Source organism: Meriones unguiculatus, chromosome 2 (genome assembly GCF_030254825.1).
Source record: "Meriones unguiculatus strain TT.TT164.6M chromosome 2, Bangor_MerUng_6.1, whole genome shotgun sequence".
In the NCBI taxonomy this organism is placed as follows: Eukaryota; Metazoa; Chordata; class Mammalia; order Rodentia; family Muridae; genus Meriones; species Meriones unguiculatus.
This window is the reverse complement of record NC_083350.1, coordinates 70,470,356-70,492,533: the sequence shown is the minus strand read 5'-3', so window position 1 is coordinate 70,492,533 and position 22,178 is coordinate 70,470,356. Positions and strand designations below refer to the sequence as shown.

At 41.5% G+C, this 22,178-nt stretch overlaps 1 protein-coding gene across 1 annotated transcript in view; it reads right to left on the bottom strand.

Moving 5' to 3' along the window:
• Cdh2 (cadherin 2) overlaps nt 1-22,178 on the bottom strand; it is a 225,541-nt gene that overhangs the window by 36,928 nt on the left and 166,435 nt on the right. Inside the window, exons 5-11 of the mRNA XM_060377646.1 lie at nt 21,447-21,602; nt 18,808-18,952; nt 15,085-15,257; nt 7,340-7,477; nt 6,526-6,711; nt 3,650-3,903; nt 1,568-1,710 (exon numbers count right to left, since the gene is read on the bottom strand). Of these exons, the coding sequence (XP_060233629.1) occupies nt 1,568-1,710; nt 3,650-3,903; nt 6,526-6,711; nt 7,340-7,477; nt 15,085-15,257; nt 18,808-18,952; nt 21,447-21,602 (1,195 nt within the window). The remainder of the gene's footprint in view (nt 1-1,567; nt 1,711-3,649; nt 3,904-6,525; nt 6,712-7,339; nt 7,478-15,084; nt 15,258-18,807; nt 18,953-21,446; nt 21,603-22,178) is intronic.

The following is a 22,178-nucleotide window of genomic DNA, read 5'->3' as shown; positions in this document are numbered from 1 at the left end:
TACTATTCCTTTTCAGAAGTTTCTTCCTTTCTTCTTCCTTACTTCGCTCTTTCTTTCCTCCTTTCCTTCCTCACCTCCTTTCTCTCCTCTCTCTCCCTCCCTGCTCCCTCTCTTTTTATAGCTCTCATACATTACATCCCAACAGCAGTTTTCCCTCCCTCTGTTCCTCAAATCCTCCTCTCCCCTCTCCTCCAGATCCACTCTTCCTCCATGCTGCTTGATAGCTCGAGGGATGTTTACCTCACCATGGCTTTCATATTACTTGACTAACTCAGAACACAACAGAGCTATCAGTTCCAGCAGAAGAGGAAATGGATGTTTGCACACATCCAGGAACTCTTCACCAGGCATGGCCTGGTGCTTTACTGCTTCTGTGGCAGAGGCTGATCCCGCAGACGTCTAACGCTAAGTGACTGAACTGAGGTACTCTAGAAAGGATAAAAACTACTGCCCTGTTCTGTTGCCAAATACATTGCTCTTCATGCAAGTGGGTCGCATCAGCATGTTTTAAACTGCACATCTTGGCTACCAATTTGAGGGTTGTATTTTTTAAATAAGCAAATACATTCATATTTTAATACTAAACACAGTTAAAAATATATGTTTTTGTGATACCATTTTGAAACTATTCAATGATAAAAATATTTCCATGAGTATTAGCTTGGGCGAAGTATTGCTTTAAAAGCTTCATTTGGAAAATTCTATCTCACTCAAAGAAGTAAAAAATAGCCATTAATAACATCAGAGCTTTATTTCACACCAACAAAAGAAATAGAGTTCAAACTGTATTTAGTTATACTAACCCCACAGAAAGAAGAACTGGGATGCGGGGCAGTACTGGAGCATGCCTTTAATCACAGTGTTCATGAGGCAGAGGCCGGCAGATCTCTGAGTTTGAGGCCAGCCTGGTCTACAGAAGAGCTGGAGGCCGGGCATAGGGAAGAGCTAGCAAAGCTGTCACTGTTGCATTTATGTGTGTTATTCTTATTTTAGATATGTAAAAGAACAGACATGTATTTCAGCCAACTCTGACCCAGTAGAGATTCACACGGGGAAAAAAAAGTATCAAAACATTGTTTCAAAACCAACACCTTCACAAAGCTCCTACACTCACTTTCCACATATGTGCAAGAATAAGTTTTCCAGCACGTTACAGGAATACATTAGAGAACAGTATTGGAGGAAGGAATGAGTAAAGGAGACACAGGAAGAGTACATAAAAAAGCACATTCTGGGAACACTGAAGCTAGACTTCTCCTAGAGCAACAATGTCTGTCTGTTAGGGCAGGAGAACAAAAAAGGAGGTCCATGATCACAATGCTAGCCCACGATAGGAGCTGTGTGTACCCAGAGCACTTCTTATAGATGGCAGAGAAGTATTTTATAGAGTCGGTGGGAAATGGGAAGGAAAAGTCAGGGCTTCAAAATGAAACAAAACGAAATTCTGGAGCCTTAAAGGAACAAAGATCGGCTTCCTGTATAATTTGGCACTGCAGAAAAATCTCAATTCCTACATCAGTACAGGAGGACCTGCTCTCTTTAACACGCAAGCGCAACCCAGACATACCATTGTCAGAAGCAAGGAAGGTAGCATTATATATGTTGTTTTTTACATTTGGCGATTCTCTATCCAAAACAGCAATAGTAGTGATCTGCCCATTCACAGGGTCTATTTTCAGCCAATTGGCAGGATCAGATAACTTTGTGTATCTGCAAAATGAAAGCACAGTGACATAAATAATTTTTGATAAGAAACTTAACAAGTAAAGCATGTGTAAATTTTATAATCTTATTACAAAAAGGCAAAACCTTCATCGATTTCCATGGTTGTAGGTGATGGCCAGAAATAGAATTTTAACATGGGAAAGTATTTCTGTGGCAGGGATTTTGGGAGGCATACAAAGGCCACATTATAGCAAACACATAGGAAGGTCTGCAGGGGTCTCCAGGTAAGACAAAAGGCACAGTCTCACAGTGGAGAGCAGAGGTAGATAGAACTGATCTCAATTCAGGGCTCTTGCCTACTTTAATTCAAGCATAGGCGCTATGGTTCAAATATACTCTCTGAACCGGAGCCCTATCGTAACAGAACCTGGGGAAATCAAAAGCTACATTTCATATCACAAACCCTTCCTAAAATGGTTATTCACCTTATCATGGCAGAGATGAAGCTTCACCAGAGAATCCATAAAATTCCATTCCTACCAGGATCCCCCAAATGGGACAAGTCCCAGATTTGTATCCTTCAAAGAGACCCCAGGCTTTCCTCTGTAGCAGCAGATTCATAGTCTTAAACTCCTTTCTAAATGTGAGGTGGGCTGAAGTTTTTAATCTCAGATAACTAACACCTCGATTGGAGACAGTATGGTATATTTTGAGAAGGAACATCTACAGGATTTTAATACACCTCTTAATTAGCCCTTCAACCATCCTGATTTCTATGTGCGGAGAGCTGGGGAATCAGTTATCTGTTAGCAGCCGTTCTGAAAGCACTTAAATAAATTATGAATTAATTTTTAAATTATCTTCAGCTACTACAGAGAACAGTTGAAATGGGGTACACCCTGACAGTCGCCCATTCCCATCTCACAATAAACTAGGTTTGCTGAGGCTGACAGCCCTTGGAAAAACATCCTATAAGTTTGTTGCACAGGTAGGGGGTAAATATCATTAGCTGTCCAGTTTCACTCTGTCAAGAGTTCTCATCTTCCTGGACATGTGGAGAGGAGAGAGCTCATAATTTCCTGAAGGTTCCCTGTTGACTCACTGTTGCTTTTTGATATGTTTGATATAAAAGCACAAGCTAAATAATTAATAATTTTAATGGAAAAGACAGAGGGAAGGGCCTGGAGAGATGGCTCAGTGTTTAAGAGCACTATCTGTTCTTCCAAAGGACCTGAGTTCAATTCCCAGCACCCACATGGCAGCTCACAATTGTCTGTAACTCCAGTTCCAAGGGATCTGACACCTTTTCACCGATGCACATAAAAAAATAAAATTAAATAAATTAAAAAAAAACGACAGAGGGAGGAAGTTTGTTTTCTTCTATTAATGTATGGATAGATCCAGTCTTAGTATTTTTTAAGCTAATAAAGTCACGGATATCCTAAGAAGAAAACACACCAAAGAATTATTATTTTATTTTTGGAAAACATGTTCCTCCATTCTACCTTTCTATGGGTGCTGAGAACTGAAGATGCCTAGTTTTGTAGAATAATATTTTTTTAATCTGAGGAAATATGGAATGTTTTTTTTTTTTTAAATTTTTTTTTTTGTAAGGCATGGCAATGTTCGAGTTCACTCATCGGTTTTCTTTAGGAATGCAGTCTAGGCAGGTTCCTAATGTTCTATAGATGACCCTATACCCGTGTGCACATACAGATACAGCCGACTCAACTCAGTGGTTACAAAACAGAGTATTGAAGCTGGGGGGAAGATGTAACTGTAGGAGGAGGAGACAGAGGGGAAGGAAATAGGGGTATATTTAATACATGCACTTTACTCTTACAGTGTAAACAAACACTGCATTTTTATATTCTAATATGACTTACTTTTGGCTGTAATGGATGTTTATTACCGGGGAAATTTAATAACTTCCACACAGGACACAGGGCAGAATCCAATTATGACGCCACAGTGTGTTCCATACCTGATACTCTGTTGCATGTATCGATCAGGGTCCTGAGCAGTGAGTGTGGTCAGCATGGTACCTGCATGGAGGCCTTCTTCTTGGCGAATGATTTTAGGATTTGGGGCAAAATAGGGGTTTTCATTGACATCAATAACTGTAACAGACACAGTTGCTGTCGACTGAGGCGGGTGCTGAATCCCCTTGGCTAACGGCACTTGGTTTTCTGCAGCAACAGTAAGGACAAACATCCTATTCGTTTCAAAGTCAATTGGCTGAAAGAGAAAAAAAAAAACAACAAAAAACAAAAAAACATGGAAAGCTTATTTTTTCATTCTGCCATTAAGATTATTTGCATTCTGCCATTCATCTGTCTGTGAGTCTTGTTTCCAAAACATTAAGTTTTACACTTCAGTGTAGCAAAAAAGTTCTTCCTTAATTTCTGGAAAGTATGCAGGACTGTCTCATTGAAACACATCCTGACAGAGAGATTTATGTTTCTTCAGAACTGCATGTGATTGTTGCATGGACTCATTTATTTAGATGTCTATAGAAATTTCTTTCTTTCTTTTTTTTTTTTTTTTTTTTTTTTTTTTTAAGTCAGCACTGAAAACCAAAGCCTAAATAATGTAAGGACAGGTAAAAACACAAGGATTTATAATCTCAAACATTGGGAAAAGTCTACCTCTCATCTAGGAAAATTTTACACGTCAGGAATGAATTTAAAACCAAACCAAAAAACTTTATATAAAATATAAACTATACATAAAAGCTATACATAAAATATATAATTTTAAAATACTGTAGAGTTGAAAAATACTTTATAATTTTTTTAAATGAGGCTAAAATCTTATCCAATTTAAAAGTGTCTTTCTGGGCTTATAAGATAGGTCAGCAGGCAGAGGTACTTGGTACCAAGCGTGTCTGACCTGAATTTGATAACCATGGGGCTGTGAAGAGAGCTAATTCTCACAGGTTGTCCTGACATCCACACGTGTGCCTTGGCACTCACACCCCCAGCCACCTCAAAGAGATCTTCAATCTATCAATCATTCAATGCAAAATAAAAAGTATCTTTCATAAGTTAAAATATACATTATTGAGTGAAGTGTGTCTGCACACACTTAAAATGAATGTTCTATAGGTAGATTTATACTTCTTTTTTTTCCCCCTCTTCATTTAGCAAATTGAAAACCAGGCTATCTCCCATAATAACTGTGACTTTTTGCAGGTTTTTAAAACTCCCACATGAGAAAATTCTAGATGATTAATGCAATGCACAAATAACCCTGTATATGCATATTAACTGCCAGAGTCTCCCTGAATTTTGCTGTAGGAGTTTCACTCTGAATTTCCTTTGGTCAATTAGTAATGGAGTACAGTATGTTTGGCAGTAGCAGGGAAGGTCAGAAGGTGTTTCCATGTTACCATTGGTAGTCTAAGATTGACCAATAGCTGAAGGTCACAAGAAAAACATAGCAACACAGTAGCATCTACGCCATCTAATCCACGGCAGTATTCTCTTATTCAGGAGCTTCGATTCCGCATGCTCACCTCAAGTATGTTTAAATAAGCAGGAAAAAGTAGTAAGGCTATAATATGTTGAAAGCATGAAATGCCCCTAATGTACATTTACATACCATAGTGATGTATGTGCAGTTTTAGTCCTTTCTTGTGTATCAATCTCACTTGTCCTTCACAAGTATGCAACTACTTGGAGGCTGTACTCAAGCCCTACTTCCACCAGCACTAAGTAAGTGGTTATGGGCACACAGCTTTCAAGAGCCCAGCTGAGATGCAAACTCAGGAAGTTCAGTGCTGGGGCTGGCACCTTTGTTTACTATTCCCTCTGTGTCCAGATTTCCAGCCCCCGTACCTTCCCCTCAGGTGGACACAGATTCCTGGCAAGGAGCACTTTTCACTGCGATTTCTCTGAATGGCAGACACGTGGATTCACGCAGTCGAGCGTTTAGGTGGAAGGATGTTCATTGGAAAGGCTTTTACACGACAGCTATGTTTGTTGCTACAGACGAGCTTGCTCTTTGAGCCCGCCACCACATCGTTCTGTTTCTTTCTTTTGACAATTAAATATCAGTAAACTAGTTTTGGTCCTTTTGTTTGTTTGTGTTTTTTAAGACAAGGTTTCTCTTGTGTAGCCCTGGCTGTCCTGGAACTCAGAGATCAGCCTGCCTTTGCTGGGATTCAGAGTGTGAGCCACCATGGACAGCTACACTAAAAATCTAGTTTCTTAGAGCCATGAAAATAGCACTTTAAAATAGCCGTGTAAATGTAAAATATTTATAAAATGTAGGCTCTCCCACCTACTCGTTCCATTTTACTTCTGTGATTTTTTTTCTTTTGTCTTTTGATTCACTTACTATCTGCCCAAACTCCATGAGGTTAATAGCTATCGCTCCCCTCTTTCCCTCTCCCTTCCTCTCCTACCCCCTCACTATCTGGCCAAACTCTGTGGAATCATAAGCATTGCATCGCCCTCTCCCCTCTCTTATGCCTCCCACTGTCATGATGGGGAAGGAATTTAGAACTTGCTGTATGCTAGGCAAGTGCTCCAACTATCAACCAGTTGTCAACCCCACAGGAAATGAAAGGCCATCAGCTACATTCATTTAGCTTTGCTGAAGACCCCAGGTCTTTAGAATGGTAAATCTGTCCAAATTGATTTTAATTGTGGTGATAATGGGAGAGAATTTATGTTGTCCTCAATTTCGACATAAATTAAACAGTAACACACAATCCACTATACTGTCAGGAATTCCAGACTTGGGAGGTATTTAAAACAAAAAGGTCCCACTATTCTACAGCAAAGTAACAGGAGAGGGCATGGGCTGGTGCCTGCGTAGTAGCTGTCTGAGGTTTGTGGTCCAAGAGACACTTACTTTTATCACAGTGACAAGTCCATCGTTGCTGTTGGGGTCTGTCTGGATGGCAAACCTCCCCGTAGGGTCTCCACCACTGATTCTGTACACTGCGTTCCAGGCTGGCGTATGGGGCTGGTCTTTGTCGGTGACAGTCAGGTTGGCCACGATGACATCCACCCTGTTCTCAGGGACTTCGCCGTAGAACTGCAAGAAAGACAAACCTCAGTCTAAGGTGAGATGCAGCTCACTGAAGGACAAGCCGCCTGATGGCCACACTGCCCTAATTTTACCACCCTATTAAATTTTTATGATCTACACTAAACAAGAAGATAGGTAATGCTGGTAATTACCCAGTTTATGTCTGACTTAAAAAAAAAAAAAGATGGAACATTTTTCAGCCACCCAGAATTTTTTTTTTTCTCTTACATTTATGCTGCAGTTTCATTAGTATTAAAATTAGCATCCATTTGCGAGTATCAGTGTGATTAATGTGGGGTCCAGAGAAAAGACTTACATATAGGAAATAATGTGACTTGGGATCTAGGTAATTACATGCTGGAAAAGTAACACAAATCAGGCATGGATTTCAGGCATCTGAAGCACTGCAGGCAGAGTATTTCAACTCCTTTAACAGTAACTGGGGGGTGATGAGGAAGTACAGCATTCGGATGTCCGTTTTAAAGCCCATGTCACGGAAACATCCGAGTCAGTGGCCATTCCACCATCAGGGCCAACAAGTTCCATTTCTATTTAACATATTAATTATTCATAAGACAATTTCTTCTAAATGGACCATGATGCTGAAGTTCTTTGAGTGACAGGTTGTACTCACCGTCATGGCAGTAAACTCTGGAGGATTGTCATTGACATCTGTCACTGTGATGACGGCTGTGGCTGTGTTTGAAAGGCCATAAGTGGGATTGCCTTCCATGTCTGTGGCTTGAATTATTAACGTATACTGCTGCACTTTCTAAAAAGACATAAAAATAACAAGTTAAATGACGCTAATTCCTCAAGAAGACATAACAGTTGTTCAGCACAGGGCTCTTTATTACCCATGGAATGCTCAGCATCCTTCATTCTGATTAACATGACTTGCAATTTCCCACGTGGAGTTTACTTTAACCCAGGAAGCACAGGTCTGGGCCTTGTCTGGGGAGACTTAACTGTGTATATTCACTTTGACTCTTAAGAAGGAATGCACTGAACACATTGCAGATGTGTGAAATTCATGCTTGAGCTGAGGCCTCCATCTGGCTTCAACCTTTCCCTTTTGCTACAAGATTGCCAATAAGTATTCAAGGCTGGTACCTTGCATGTTAGTTTCCAAGTAGGTAGGACAGTAAAGACAATGAGGAAGCCAAGAAAGGAGGAAACATGAGCTATCCAAAAATTCACAAGGTAAGTCTGCCTTCCTTTAATATTATATATATATATATATTTCTACTACTACATATACTGTTATAATTACTTGAAAACAACATTTCCCCCATTCATCATTAGTACTAACTATTCAAAATTACATAAGAGCTCTATATAGTCTTTAAAAAGTGAGCAAAATTTGAGGTTGGAGAGATGGCTTGGTGGTTGAGAGCACTTGCTGGCCTTACAGAGAACTAGGGTTTGCTGTCCACATGTTTATCCAAAACATCTCTAACTCCAGCTCAAGGGGTTTGAATATCCTCTTCTGACTTCTGTGGGCACCAGGCATGTACGCAGTGCATAAACTTTCATACAAAGAAAGCATTCAGACACATAAAACTAAAAATATTTTAAATACAAATTCAATCAAAAGGTATACATTCAAATTACTAATCCTGGAACACAATAGGTGTTTAAGTGAATATGTAAATAATGAGTGGATCAGCGCTAACACCTAATACACAGTGTCTACTGTCTTCAGCACCACCCTATCACAGATATAGACATGGTCACGTTTACATGCAGGTGATTCGTATCTGGCAAGGACCCATTACTTCAAAAGTAGAGATTGGCTATTTTAACAAGGACCTGGAATGCATGTTTAGCGAAAGTCGAGATTATCCTGGAAATCTATACTGCCAGCTGACAGCATTTTATTTGTGGAAAACCTAACCCAAAACACTACCTAATGTCACTTGGACTCTCTGTGAAACTTGGCATAGAATAAAAAGGATCATATTCCTAAATGCTACTCCATTCTGAACAACAAAACTCTTTTCTTCTAAACAAAACAAGTGTCACTGTAAAGCGCAGTCCCCTGGTTCTAAATATAGCCGGCATTAGATACGGCCATTCCTAAGGGAGTCCTGCAGCTTGGAAGAAAGAGGCACAAATTGTGGCTTTTGATGTAGTTATGAGAGGGAAGGGCAAGGAGCAGAAAGAAATGCGATGGAAAGCCAGCCTCACACACAGGAGTTTAAATACTGTCCGGTTGATTAAGTGCCAATCTCTAACAGATATTTACTTTAGTTCTCTTCCTAAAAAAGAATATACCATACTTTTTTAATTAGAAAAAAAACCTGCAAATATATAATGCAGAATGAACCATTTTAAGATTATTGCAATCCACAAAATTTCATTACACTCCAGGGTGGACTGTATGGCTCCTCAATGACTTTCCTTCTCAACACTATCCCTTCAGGGAAAATCTCCTGGGGTCTGATCCATTCAACTATGGGGTTGCTAGAAGGCTGCTAGAGAGAGAGAGAGAGAGAGACAGAGAGAGAGAGAGAGAGAGAGAGAGAGAGAGAGAGAGAGAGAGAGAGAGAGAACACAAGTATCTCCCAAGGATGAGGCCCTTAATTGGTTCCTCAATACAAAGTGGTCAACCCTGAAATCATATACACACAAGTAACAGTACTAGACTCAACAGGTTGTATTTGTGTTTAGATATGTAACGAAAACATATAAAGAGGCCATCGATTTGAGGCATGAGGTGGGAAGAAGCCAGGGTTTGAAGGGAGGAAAGGGAAGGCGGAAATGACATAATATTTTAATTAAAAGATAAACCTTTATAGATGGTCATTCAGTTTCATCCTTTCAGGGTTACTGAGAAAACTAATTGGGGTCCACATTCGATCAGCTTCCCAACTGAAAACTATGGAAAATAGAAATGTACTATGACTGGGGCTGAGAAAGTTCAGCAGCATTGGCTACTGTTCCATAGGACCTCAGTTCAAATCTTCACCCCCACATGGTAGCTCACAACCGTCTGTAACTCTAGTTCCTGGTTAACTGACGCCCTCTTCTGGTCTCTGAAGGTACCAGGCATGCATGTGGTGCGCAGGTAGGCATACAGGCTAAACACTCATGCACAGAAATTTAAGTGGCATTTTAAAAATATGATGACTTTTGAAATGTTATTTGTGTCGCTATTACAGCTGAATAAAAAATTCAAGTTTTCTATGCAAGTACAGTACATACAATTTTGGATTGAGCTGAGACGTTGGGATCAATTGCTAATCTTTGAAATTTCCTATTGCTTCAAGTTAGTTTTGAAATCCTTAAGCTTTACAAGAACATTTAGTTGGGTCAAGTGGTGTACTCCAGCCATCCCAGGCCTTGGATGCTTGAGACACAAGCATTGCTATTAGTTCCAGAACAATCAGGGTTATAAAATGAATTCAAGGCCAGCCTGGGCCTCATAGTAAGACCCCGTCTCAACCACCACAAAAAGTCAGCACGTAAAAAAGGCACTGTTACATCTTAACTACTATGTCTAGTAAAATTGAAAGCACCCACTTAATAAGTAACATGGCCTCCATGTTCAACTGCCATGGTAGAAAATGAGAGCTGTGGTAGCTTACGATTTCAGCAACTGGACAGAGCAGAGGACCTTGCTGACTTAATCATGATTGTCTGACACTGATGGGTGACATTTCAAATTCCTGGGTGTAGGGCTTCCCGCCCTGACAGTGCTTCGCTGGATGCAGGAACCCAAACCTTTCCTCATTTCCTGTTGCAGGCGATAGAAGCTCTTTTCTCTTATTGCTTATTTCTAACCCACCTCTCAGTAACTTGTGCATTTTATAGCAGAACTGCTTGTGATCAGTTATTCCAATACCTCCTGTATCTCTGTTCCATACCATCGTAGCTCTTCCATGGATATGTCATCTCTTCTACCTACACCAATAATTCTGCCCAAAAAAAGACCAATGTAACAACTCGGGCAGTATCACTGGCACATAATGAGCACTGGCTAAAGATTTCGTGGGACACCCACAGGACAGACCCTACTCAAGAACGGGTTCCAAGTGTTGCTAGTGCATGCTTGAGAAACGCCGGCCTTGAACAACAGTCTTTCCTTCTTTCTGGGCCTGACAGTCAAATGGCTTGAAACTCAACTATTCGACCTCTGAAATTCCTCGAGGTAGAACTGTTTTGGGTCTTTGGGAAAGTGCCCTAGAACACATTTCTACCACCGTTCCTAACTTTTATGTCTGTTTGTACTACAATTGTTTCCGCACCCCCCTCAACACATATGTACACACTGGAATAGAATATAAAACTATTTTTACAAGGAATTGCATATGGTTGTATGAGCGATGGGCACCAATATTTCAACGTAGAAAGAAAGAAATTCTGGAGGGCTTAGGCCAAGAAGGCACTGGGGCCAAGTCTTAAAGGGTCTGAGATGCCAAAATAAAAATAAAAGAAAAAAAGAAAACTTTGTCTCCATTCCAGGAGGTGTGATAAGCAATTTTACCAATGAGGAGACTCAGCATGTTTGCAGGTTATGAATGGAGCTGCAGAAGTTCATAGCAAATAAGAGATTGCATGTCAGGACCAACAAGGAGTCCAGAGCAAAAGCATAAGATGTATTTGGCCTAAGAAACAGCAAGCATTGGTATTTCTCTGCCAGGAAAGCATAACGCTGTGGAATTAAAATAATGGACAATGCTCAATCAGTAAAAGGGACTGCCAAATGTGTCAATGTAAAAAAAAATGCGGGTTGATGCCCCAGGTCCCGCCTCTGAGAAAAAGGTATTGGACGGGTCTGATGCTCTTTGGGTGGATGACACCTAAATGAACATCTGTACAAAGTCCCAATTTATTTCTAATATCAGAGATCAGACCTCTACTCTTGCCTGATGCGTCTAAAACAAAAAGGGGGAACTGTAGAGAGCTGCGGAATGCTATGCCTTAAAGATGGAGCTGGTTTCTGCCTTCCACCTTCCCGATGGTGAGTGCTCTCTGTCACGAACAACTCCACATTTGGCTAAGGCCGAGGATCTGGCTTGCTTCCATGTATGTGGACCTATCTGCATTGCCCCCGTGGCACGCCTGGGTTGGCTACCCAGAGGCTATTTAAGCTGTGGGCTGGCTTTCCCCGGGGTCCGAAGATTGTTCAATGTTCCTGAATAAACTGCATTGAAAAAAAAAAATGGCTACAAGGATTCACGGGGCACCGTGTTCACTGCATGCTTCATGCACTGTGCTACAGTATCTTTCCAACCCTTTCATGATATTTATGTTACAGATGTGGAGGTGGGAGTTATAGGTTAAAGAAGGCCCTACAGCTCACATGAAGCCGAACCCCAAATTCAATCCTGGGAGCGAAGCTGTGAGAAGTGTTGTGCTTTCAATGTTAAGTGCCCTCCTGTACACTCACGTGTCTGAACAACTGGTCCCCAGCTGGTGGCACTGTTTGAGAAGACTGTGGGACATTTTTAAGGTGTGGAGCCTTGCTGGAGGCAGTAGGTCACTGGAGGTGGAGCTCAAGGCTTTAGAGCCTGGACCTGCTTCTGTTTCATCTCGGCTTCCTGGCTGTGGAAGGCTGTACCATCAGCCTCCTGCCCCTGTCACCATGCTTTCTTCACCATAATGGGTTGTAGCATCCCCTTGAACTATGAGCCAAAACAAACCCACTGTTTGCCCATTCCTCTTTCTTTTCCTCCCTCCCTCAACTTGATTTTGCCATGGAAGTGAGAAAAGTAACTGCTATCAATAATCCAGAAAGGGCAGAGGTTAGACATGAAGAGAAAAGACCAGAGAAGACTGAAAAGGAAGGAACAGCCACGAGGAGATAATGTAGCAAGGAGTTGGGAATGGGGGTGGGGAAGCCAAAATGATGACAGGTGAGGGGCGATGGCTTTAGATTTCAAGACCCTAAAGAACAGACTTTTTTTTTTTTTAAACTGCAGATTAAAAGAAAAATTAAAAGGTGACAGTTAGAGGCTCCATCATTGAAAGGTGTCATACGTCCTGAGAGAATGATAGTGAAAATTACTTTCTACAAAAAGGAAACTGTGAATTTTAATAGAAATAAAGGAATTCAAGACTGCATAAAAAGTCAAAGTAATTTATGCCTGGCCTCAGGCAGAATTACCATAAACCATCCAAGATAGATGTATTTTTTTTTTTCGTGGTGAAATGACTTTCAGAAAATGGAAGGCTTTCCATAATTTCCTCTGGTAACTCATTGTTGATTTTTAATAATTCCACTGTCAAGAAGTGATTCCTCATATCGTATCTAACCCATGATCCCATAGCTTCCCATCCACTTCTGCATTAGTGTTATCAAGGGTGGTGGATGGTTTGCCTGTGAACTGCAGGGTATACTTAACGACAATTACACCCCACTTCAGGCTTTTATCCTGTAGGCTAAATATAGTCTCTCTGATTTTTAAACATGGTTGGTCTGCATAAGGAAAACTGTCTTCAATTCTTTATGCCTCTTTCTTGCCATGAAACAGCCAGATTAAATACGAGAGGAATCTTGGGGAGAACCTGAGCGATGCCCGGACTTTCACATCTCATAAGAACGGTGTGAGTGGAAGGAGAAATATTACAGTTGCAACCTGCATTAAATCTTCTTGTTATGCTCAGTCTTACCCTAGAGAGAGAATACTGAAAAACACTCTGTAATCTCATACAAAGCATAGTATTCATATTGTGTTTATGGGTATGTAAAAATAGCGTTTCATAGTACAGGGGAAGAGGGGGGAAAGACTCGGACTATGAATGAACTCTCTCTGTTTGTTTTCTCTTTCTCGAGTATGTATGCTGTACACGTGTGTTGTAGACATGTTCGTCCCTGTCTAGATATCATAGGAGGATGTCACGTGTCCTGCTCTATTACTCTCTATTGTACCCTTTTCAAACAGTGTCTCTCTCACAGAACCTGGTGCTAGACTGGCAGCCAGAAAGCCCCAGTGGTTCTCTGGTCTTTGCTCCCAAACAGTGCTGCGTTTAGAGGCACCTGGCAATGATCCTCTTTTAATGTAGATTTGGAGATTCAAACTCAGCTCATCATGCTAGCCCTGAGAACATATTTATCCATTGGGGCCATTTCTCCATTCCCCTGAACTTTGAAAGTACTGCGAAAACTAAATACATCTTTGGATTTCCAAACATGTTTGGATGCAAAATTACTTTAGAGAAAGAGCTACCAACAGTGAAAGTCAATGGCTATAAGTCGCATGTCATTTCTAACTTCTTATTTTTTAACTTTTATATTTTTTAATTTCAATTTTTAAATTCACTTTACAGCCTGATCATAGGCCCCCTCCATCCTCTCCTTCCAGTCCCAGCTTCATGCCTCGTCCTTATCCCCTTATCCTTAGAGAAGGGGAGACCCCCACCCCCCAAGAGTACCACCCATCCTGGTACATCAAGTGGTACAGGACTAGGCACATCTTCCCTCACTGGATATGTAACTTCTAAGTAGACTTCTCAGACATAAATGAACTTATCCTGACTGGTTCTGTTACTTGATTATAGTGTATATTTAAGTAACTACAACAGCAGCGTTGTCTTTAATTTAATTCACGTGCATATTACTGTAGGAGAGAGAGCATCAAAAACCAACTTCTCAAATCCTTCTTGGTAATCTACATCACGGTGGATATAATTTCTCTGCTGAGGGGAGCCAGAAGAAAGTACAAGGAGGCTTGAGAATGGAAGGTCCGATGTCTAGAAAAACAGGCTCCAAAGGTCCTTTCAGATGGGATCTCAAGAGCAAGAGCAGCAGTGCTAAGGACTGCACATCCATCCGGTTCTTTGCCAAAGCACCACATTCTCTCACACTGTGAGGCTACGTGGTGGTGTTTATTGCCATCAGTGTTTCAGTTTCAACAAGCTTTTATCCCAGAAGTGTGATTCTTCACTTACCAACTTTAAATGCTCAATACCAAAATTAACACAGTAGCAGTGTTCAGACTTAGAAAGTGAATTCTCTTGTAGTAAAGGAGCAAGATAATGATTTCCTTGCACAACATCCGTCAGGCAGTTCACAGAAGCGCCAAAGACCCAATCACATATGCCTTATTTGTAGTCTCTCAAAAATGAGTTTATATGCACATTACCTGACCATGATGTCTAACTTAGTTCCCCCAAAAAACCACTGACTATGAAGAAAAACAGGAATCTTAAGAACTGTAAAAATTGGAAACAGGAGAGTCTTGGCTTAACTTAGTCAAATATCACTGAAGCTAACATTAATTAGTACCATATACACACATCATTTACAATATTAACTTCTCTGAAAACTCCTACACTGACCTGAATGGAAATGAGCGTGAATGAGAGTTTAAATCCATTGAGAGTTGACTATAAGACTACCCACACTTTCAAGACAGTTTTGGGACTGCTTACCTCGCGGTCCAGGCCAGCTGCCACAGTGATGATATCCCCAGTCTCGTTGTTGATTGTAAACATGTTGGGTGAAGGGGTGCTGGGAGCCTGGGACAGGATCCTGTACCTCAGCATCCCATTCAGGGCATTTGGGTCATCTGCATCAATCGCAGTGACTGTCATCACATACGTCCCTAGAGAGTGGACAGAGAAGGCGGAAGGTCACCCTTCGTGTCCGAGCTCCTGAAATCAGAGGTCTTCACGATGTTGACATGCCTCATTTTCACTTTCACAACAAAAATGTTTTAAGTGTTTCAAACAAAAAGTATTTTAAAAATAATCAAATGGGCAGTAACATGTTTGTTATTCAAGTTCAATGCCCAGAACCATGTCAAAAGGAAATGAAGAAAAGAAAAGAATTTATATCCTTACAATCGCAGTTCTATGGAGATGGACACAGGTAAATTCCTAGGGCTCACTGTGAAGCCAATCCAGCTTAGCCTAACTGATGCCAAAACCAAAAAAAAAAAAAAAAAAAAAAAAAAAAAAAAAAAAACGAATATAGGCTGTTCTTGAAGAGTAATTCCCACTAGCCTTCGCATGCATGTTCATGTCCCCAAGCCCACACACATAAGAACAACAATCATAATTTAGATGTAAATAGAAACTACAAAATACAGTTATTTGTAGACTCGACTTTTCCCACACTTAGAAAACAAATGAACTCTATGATTCCCAAAGGGCCCACGCCCAATTGTAATTTATATGAAATGCAAACCACACGAAATACAGATGCGAATGTATTTTATGACTGTGCAGTCCTCCTTTGGCTCCACAGTAGCATTTTATGGGGCTTGCTGAGAGTCCTTCTCCCCAGTGCCCGAGCCAGTTTCTGACAGTGAGCCTGTGAAGGGCAGGGCCCATTCCACTGCCTCGGGTTAAAAGGAAGCATGCCAGGCAGAACTGCCCTGCCACACTGGGTAGAGACTTGGCACCACTTATCATTACTTCCTCCAAGATAGGAAGAACACTGTCTCTTGCCTGGGGACTTTAACCCACTGAGTATCTTAAAAACTAAATCCAGAAAGCAGTAAGTCCAAGCAGATGCTAAGAACCGCACTTATTGTTCAGACTAGTTTCTCTTGTGAGATCTATTAAACAACTGGATCGGAAAACGTTCTGCCTCAGTCTTCTAGAACACTGAGAGCCCTGGTTTACCCCAGCCATTTAGGAAACTGTCACTTGCCCTTCACCCCAGAATTGGCCACGGCTTAGTTGTATTGTTCAAAAGTCTTTCCAGAACTTGTTCCTTTCAACAGGGTATTTCAACTGACCAAGCAGCTTCTCTGCACCTTGCTTATTTTAGAAATGTTATTTTCTAGATGAAAGTTCATTGGTTTCCCCTTCTCTCCCCTCATAAACCCGAAGGTCCTACAGTGAGGGAACTCTCCTGTTACCACTGTGGTCGGGACCAGGGCAGAGGGGAACACACAGCTCCTGCTAAGCTGACACCGCAGCATTAACCAGTTGTTCAAGCCCGGCTTCGAGTCTCAGAACCCGGAGTCACAATGCTGAAGGCACTGCGTGAGTCAAGAGCATCCGTCACACACTCTAGCCCTGGCCATGAGGGTGCTTCCAAAGCACAGGAAGTCTACCCTGGGGGCAGCTTTCCTTGCTTTCATTCATGGGAGGCTTAACTGGAAAGTCATGGTCAGATGTACAGCAAATAGAGCCTGAATGGCTTATTTCTAGCAAGGCTTGTGAAACTGTGTATTATGTCAAGTTTGAAACAACTAAACAGATAGCAAAATGATACTTAACAAAATGTCTGTAGTTAAAATGCCTAAAGTTTATTTATATTGTAGAATATTTGCATGAAGTCTATTTCTCTCTCTCTCTCTCTCTCTCTCTCTCTCTGTGTGTGTGTGTTTCATAGTATGCATGTGAAAATCAGAGGACAACTTGCGGGAATCAGTTCTTTCTTTTTACCAAGTGAATTCCAAGGATTGAACTCCGGTCCTTGGGCTTGGTAGCCTGTTCCTAAAATTGCTGAGCCATCTTCCCAGCCCACAGAAGATCCATTTTAGTAAGGATCTATTTCATGGGTTCTCATTTTACAGTATTTTAAAATGTTTAAGAGTGGGGGACAACTTGTCTGAAAATGTGTCTGAAGGAGGCACGGAGGACAGAGTCCCCTCTGTGGCGCCCCACTCCTGTCGATGCTCCCCACACCCTGCTCTCTTCTTCTCTGAGGATACAGAGACCACTGGGGCCTAGAGATTAAGGCAGAATTGCTTCTTCCCACACATTAGCTGATACACTTGAGAGCTACAGACATTGGTGGAGAGGGCCAGCTACTATGAAGTGCAGTTTTAAATAGTGATATTTTATAAAACAGACTAATTAAATCGCTCAAACACCAAATCTCCCCAGGAAAGCTGGACAAACATTTACTTTTTCATTCCTTTCCTGACTGAGCGCCTCACCTGGTCTGCTAGGCTTTCAGACTAAATAGTCCTCTCTGGCCTAGGTATTCTGTGACTGAAGTCCTTAGTGTTTTCAGTGCAAGAATCTGGAACATCAGTCAAATGCCACTTCACAGGGGCAAGAGGCTTTCTGCGAGTGCTGCCTCAAAGCCAGGCCATTCTCCTTATGTGGCTGGAAGAGGGCCTTGAAGGACACGTGGCAGGGACACTCTGGAAGGAAATACCCATGTGTCACAGCTGTCACCATCCCTGTGGGCCATGCTTGTGGCTCCACTGCCTGGTAACAGGAACACCTGGTAGCTTTAAGGCTTAATGTTGGATCTTGCCACTGCTCCGTCTCCTGTGAGGGAACCTGTACTCTGAACACTGAAAGCCTCTCTCAAGCATCTCTCTCTCTCTCACCATGTCAACTTCAAAGCAAGGGAAGGCTACTGTAGATTCTGTGGGCTCCTTCAAACAAGGCAAAAATCAGGTGGGATGTAAGGGTATTTTGTTGTTTTCACTCTTCAATCAATTCTTCCCTAAGTTGCTTCCTTTGGCTCCAAAAGCATCATGAATGACAGGTACATTAAAAGGCATACAAGATTTTTCCTTTTCTTATAGCTACAATAAAGTGTCAGTTATAAACATTCTTTTCTTGTCTTGAGGCAGGATACCTGGTAGCCCAGATTGGCCTTGAACCCAACATGTAGCTGGAGATAACCCTGAATTTCTGATACTACTGCTTAAACCCCTCAACCACATGGACTGTAGGTGTGGGACACCATGGCAGGCCCACTTCTTTTTTTTCTTCTGTTTTTTTTTTTAATTAATTACAGTTTATTCACTTTGTATCCTAGTTGTAGCCCCCTCTCTCATCCCCTCCCAATCCAACCCTCCCTCCCTTAACTCCCTCCCATGCCCCTCCCTCAGTCTACGGAGAGGGGAGGTCCTCCTCCCCTTCCATCTGACCCTAGCTTATTTGGTCTTATCAGAACTGGCTGTACTATCCTCCTCTGTGGCCTGGCAGGGCTGCTCCCCCATCAGGGGGAGGTGATCAAAGAGCCAGCCACTGAGTTCATGTCAGAGGCAGTCCTTCTTCCCCTTACTAGGGAACCCACTTGGATACTGAGCTGCAGGCCCACTTCTTATGCAGTAAATATTAGAGGGCAAACCCTGGACCTTGTGTTTGCTTGGCGAGCATTCTATCAAATAGGCTACTCAACAGCTTTCATACAATGTTTCCTCAAGTCATGATGACATTATTGTTCTAACTTACCAGGCTTTGATCCCTCTGGAACAGATCCATTCCAAACCTGGTGCAGAAACTCAGGTCTGTTATCATTCATGTCAATAACATTGATGACAATGTCAATGGGGTTCTCCACTTGATTACCATTGATGTCCACTGCATGTGCCCTCAACTGCAAAAGCAACCAGAAAATAGAGGCACTTAATGATTGACAGGATTCAACATGTGATCACCATGCTTCTACAGTAGTGAAGGCATACTGAGCACAGACATGCAAAAGCTGCTATGGTTCTTCTCCTGAGATGGAACTAGCCCAACTCTGAGATGAGGGTTAGATGAAGTAGCAGAAGGCCACCTATTCTCCAGGTGTGGCCTAGTGCGAAGCACACAGTGTTTAACTGACTTTAGCCACATACAGAGCTTTGTGACTGCAACATTGCTCTTTGTGGACAGAGCCCAGGCCTAATGCCAGCTGTATTGTATGTAAAATATCCTTTTGTTAAATAAAGATACTCTAGTTAGAGACGTTTGTTCTGATGAACAAAAACAAAAGGGCAAACATGCCATTGGGCTCTTTCTTTCCTTTTTTGTTCTTTTCTTTTTCCTTCCTTTCTTTCTTTTCTTTTTTTTTTTTTCTTTTGCTTGACTTCTCTCTGTCAAAGAGTAGTATCTGAAATGACCATGAAGACAATGGGAAATGATGTGGAAAATTAAGTGTACACAGGGAATTCACACCTCAGTTTTTAAATCTGAAGGCTATTCAGGGACAGGAAGAGTCATTGCATGTTTAAAACATCCCTCTCCATAGCCCTAGGGGTTGGTATCCGTGGTCATCTTTGAGAAACTATGTTGTTTTAGCCACACGATACAGTCACTAAGCTAATCTGGCCTGAATATCTTTCTAATGTTTTCTCCTAGCAAACAGCCATTGCATCCTTTTCAAAGACTATGTAATATTCCACTGCATTATTTCTTTGTAACTGAAAAGCTTTCACAGTTTCTCTGTAATCTCTGGTGCTGCTGGTCCCTTAAGGGTAGGTTCTTATCCAGTTAAAGTAGCATCAACCTATCCTTTTGATTTCCAGGTTATTAAATATATAACACAATCAAAATTTTATTACTGATTTTCAATCCTTTTATAGATACTTTCCTTTTGGTTTATTTTACACAATACATTCCATTAACAGATTCTTAATTCTGAAATTTAATTATGGTTATGTAAAATAATGAACCTTAATGACTCGAAATACTTGCAATTCTGTAATTAATTCTACTTTGCTGGTGCTATTTGAATACATATGTAGCAAACATTTAAAGAACAATTTGCTCCATGTTGTTTATTTTCTGAATTTTAACCATGGGATTTTGATAGGGAGAAGTCAACCAGAACCAAAACCAAAACCAAAACTGGAGTGTTTGCCTTTGTCTTTATGATCATCAATAGAAACAGTTATAGAGTTTTATGTGCTACCTTATTCCAGTTTTCTAATTAAGACAATTCAGTCTTCGTCAAAGACTTGGAAGTTTTACTTTCATTTTTATATGTTAGAACAACATACAAAAGTTAGAATTAGCTGTCTCCTCATGAATTTCAAAATGGTTGGCTTGTAAATGATCAAGGTAATGATTGAGCTACGAGTAACAGAACTCAAAACATATTCAACTTCTCATACACTTGTCTGTTCATTTCAAGGGCAATCTATTGTAGTTATAGGACACCAGGGATCTTAAGGTTTGGGCAGGTGTTACTGGTGAGCAAAGTAAGTACCCTGTAACATCCTGTCTGGGCACAGTTTGATGAGTGGGTGATGATGAACTGCAGAAGAAGCCAACACAATGCATGGGTGTGGGGTCACGGGCTGGCCAGGTGCTCCCTCCTTCATTAAAGTCAGCCCACGGAGGTTAATCATTTTAAATATGAAAAGCAAATACGATAGATGAAACCTGAGAAGATGTGCGCTTAGATTAGGGAGAGCCTTGATCAGTATCCCTGGAAAGTTACAAATTACATCATACATGTTCTTAAATGAACTGTACAATGCACAGATGAAATAGCTGACGTCTAACAACAAACAAAAAAAACACAATGACAAAGAGGAAGTGTAGAAGGACTAGGCAAGGACACCCCTATTGAAAAAGGTTCTTCATAACAGAAAGGGGGGGGGGGAAAAGAAGTGACCTAAAATGAGTAAAATACAAATGAGCCTGCTATGATTATAAAAATGCTGTGGGCTGGATATTTACATCTGTTGCTCTGATCCTGACCATACAGACCTGTTCTCATGGGTCCTCTTAGCCATGTATCTGAAGGCAAGTGCTGGCATGTCAAAAGTGATGACGTCTCAGGCCATTTCCCTTTCTTCCCGGTTATTTTGGCATTGCTTGTCAATTGGCATTGCATGCATCAATTCTATAAGCACATGCTTATTAAATGAAGCCGAAAGCCCACAGAGACATTTCTGGTGTTAAACCTTAGTGTTAGAGTCATCAGAGTGACTTCAGGCAGTGGGAAACCACACACACTCACACACACACACACACACACACACACACACACACACACTCACACACACACACACACACACACACACACACACACACACACACTCACACACACACACTCCAAAGAGTATGAACACAGACTCAGCAGACAGCTAGAGGCTTACATGAAACCGGGCTATCAGCTCTCGATCCAAAGGCTTTGTGACTGACAGCTGCCCTGAGATGGGGTTGATAATGAAGATGCCGGTCGGAGGCTGGTCAGCTCCTGGCCCAGTGACACTGTACCTCAGGGACAGGTTTTTATCTCTATCAGACCTGATCTGAGGATCAAGAAAACAATCACAGAAGCAGAAAACATGAGTACATTTTGTTAGGGGGCACACCACACTTTCCACCCCTGTTTCATCCCTCCTGGAACTTTGTTGACCTCTGCCAGACCATCCCTTCCTCTTCTTTTTTCCTTGCTCCTACCCTCTCTTCCTCCTTTTCTGTGGGTGTGTGTGTGCACGCTAGGGATGTCTCTGTGTGTATGCATGCATGTGAGTGCCTTCTGCAATTGCTCTCCACCTTGCTCTTTGAGACAGTGTCTCTCGGTGAAGCTGGACTTCACTGATTCATGTCGATGGGTTAGGCAGCAAGCCCTAGAGTTTCTCCTTTCGGAGTCTTCAGCACTGAGCTTACAGATGAGGATTTGAACTCAGATCCTCAGGTTGTGTGGGATGTACCCTATGATTGTGCCATCTTCCAAGTCCATTCTTTGATTCCTGATGATGAACTTAAGAGGCATTCATTACCTATCTGCAGAAAGACTTGGGGTAACCTTTTCATCTGAAAGAACAGTAGCTGGGAGTTGTGCAAAAATGTCAAAACATAGCAGTGTCCACTTAGACAAAACT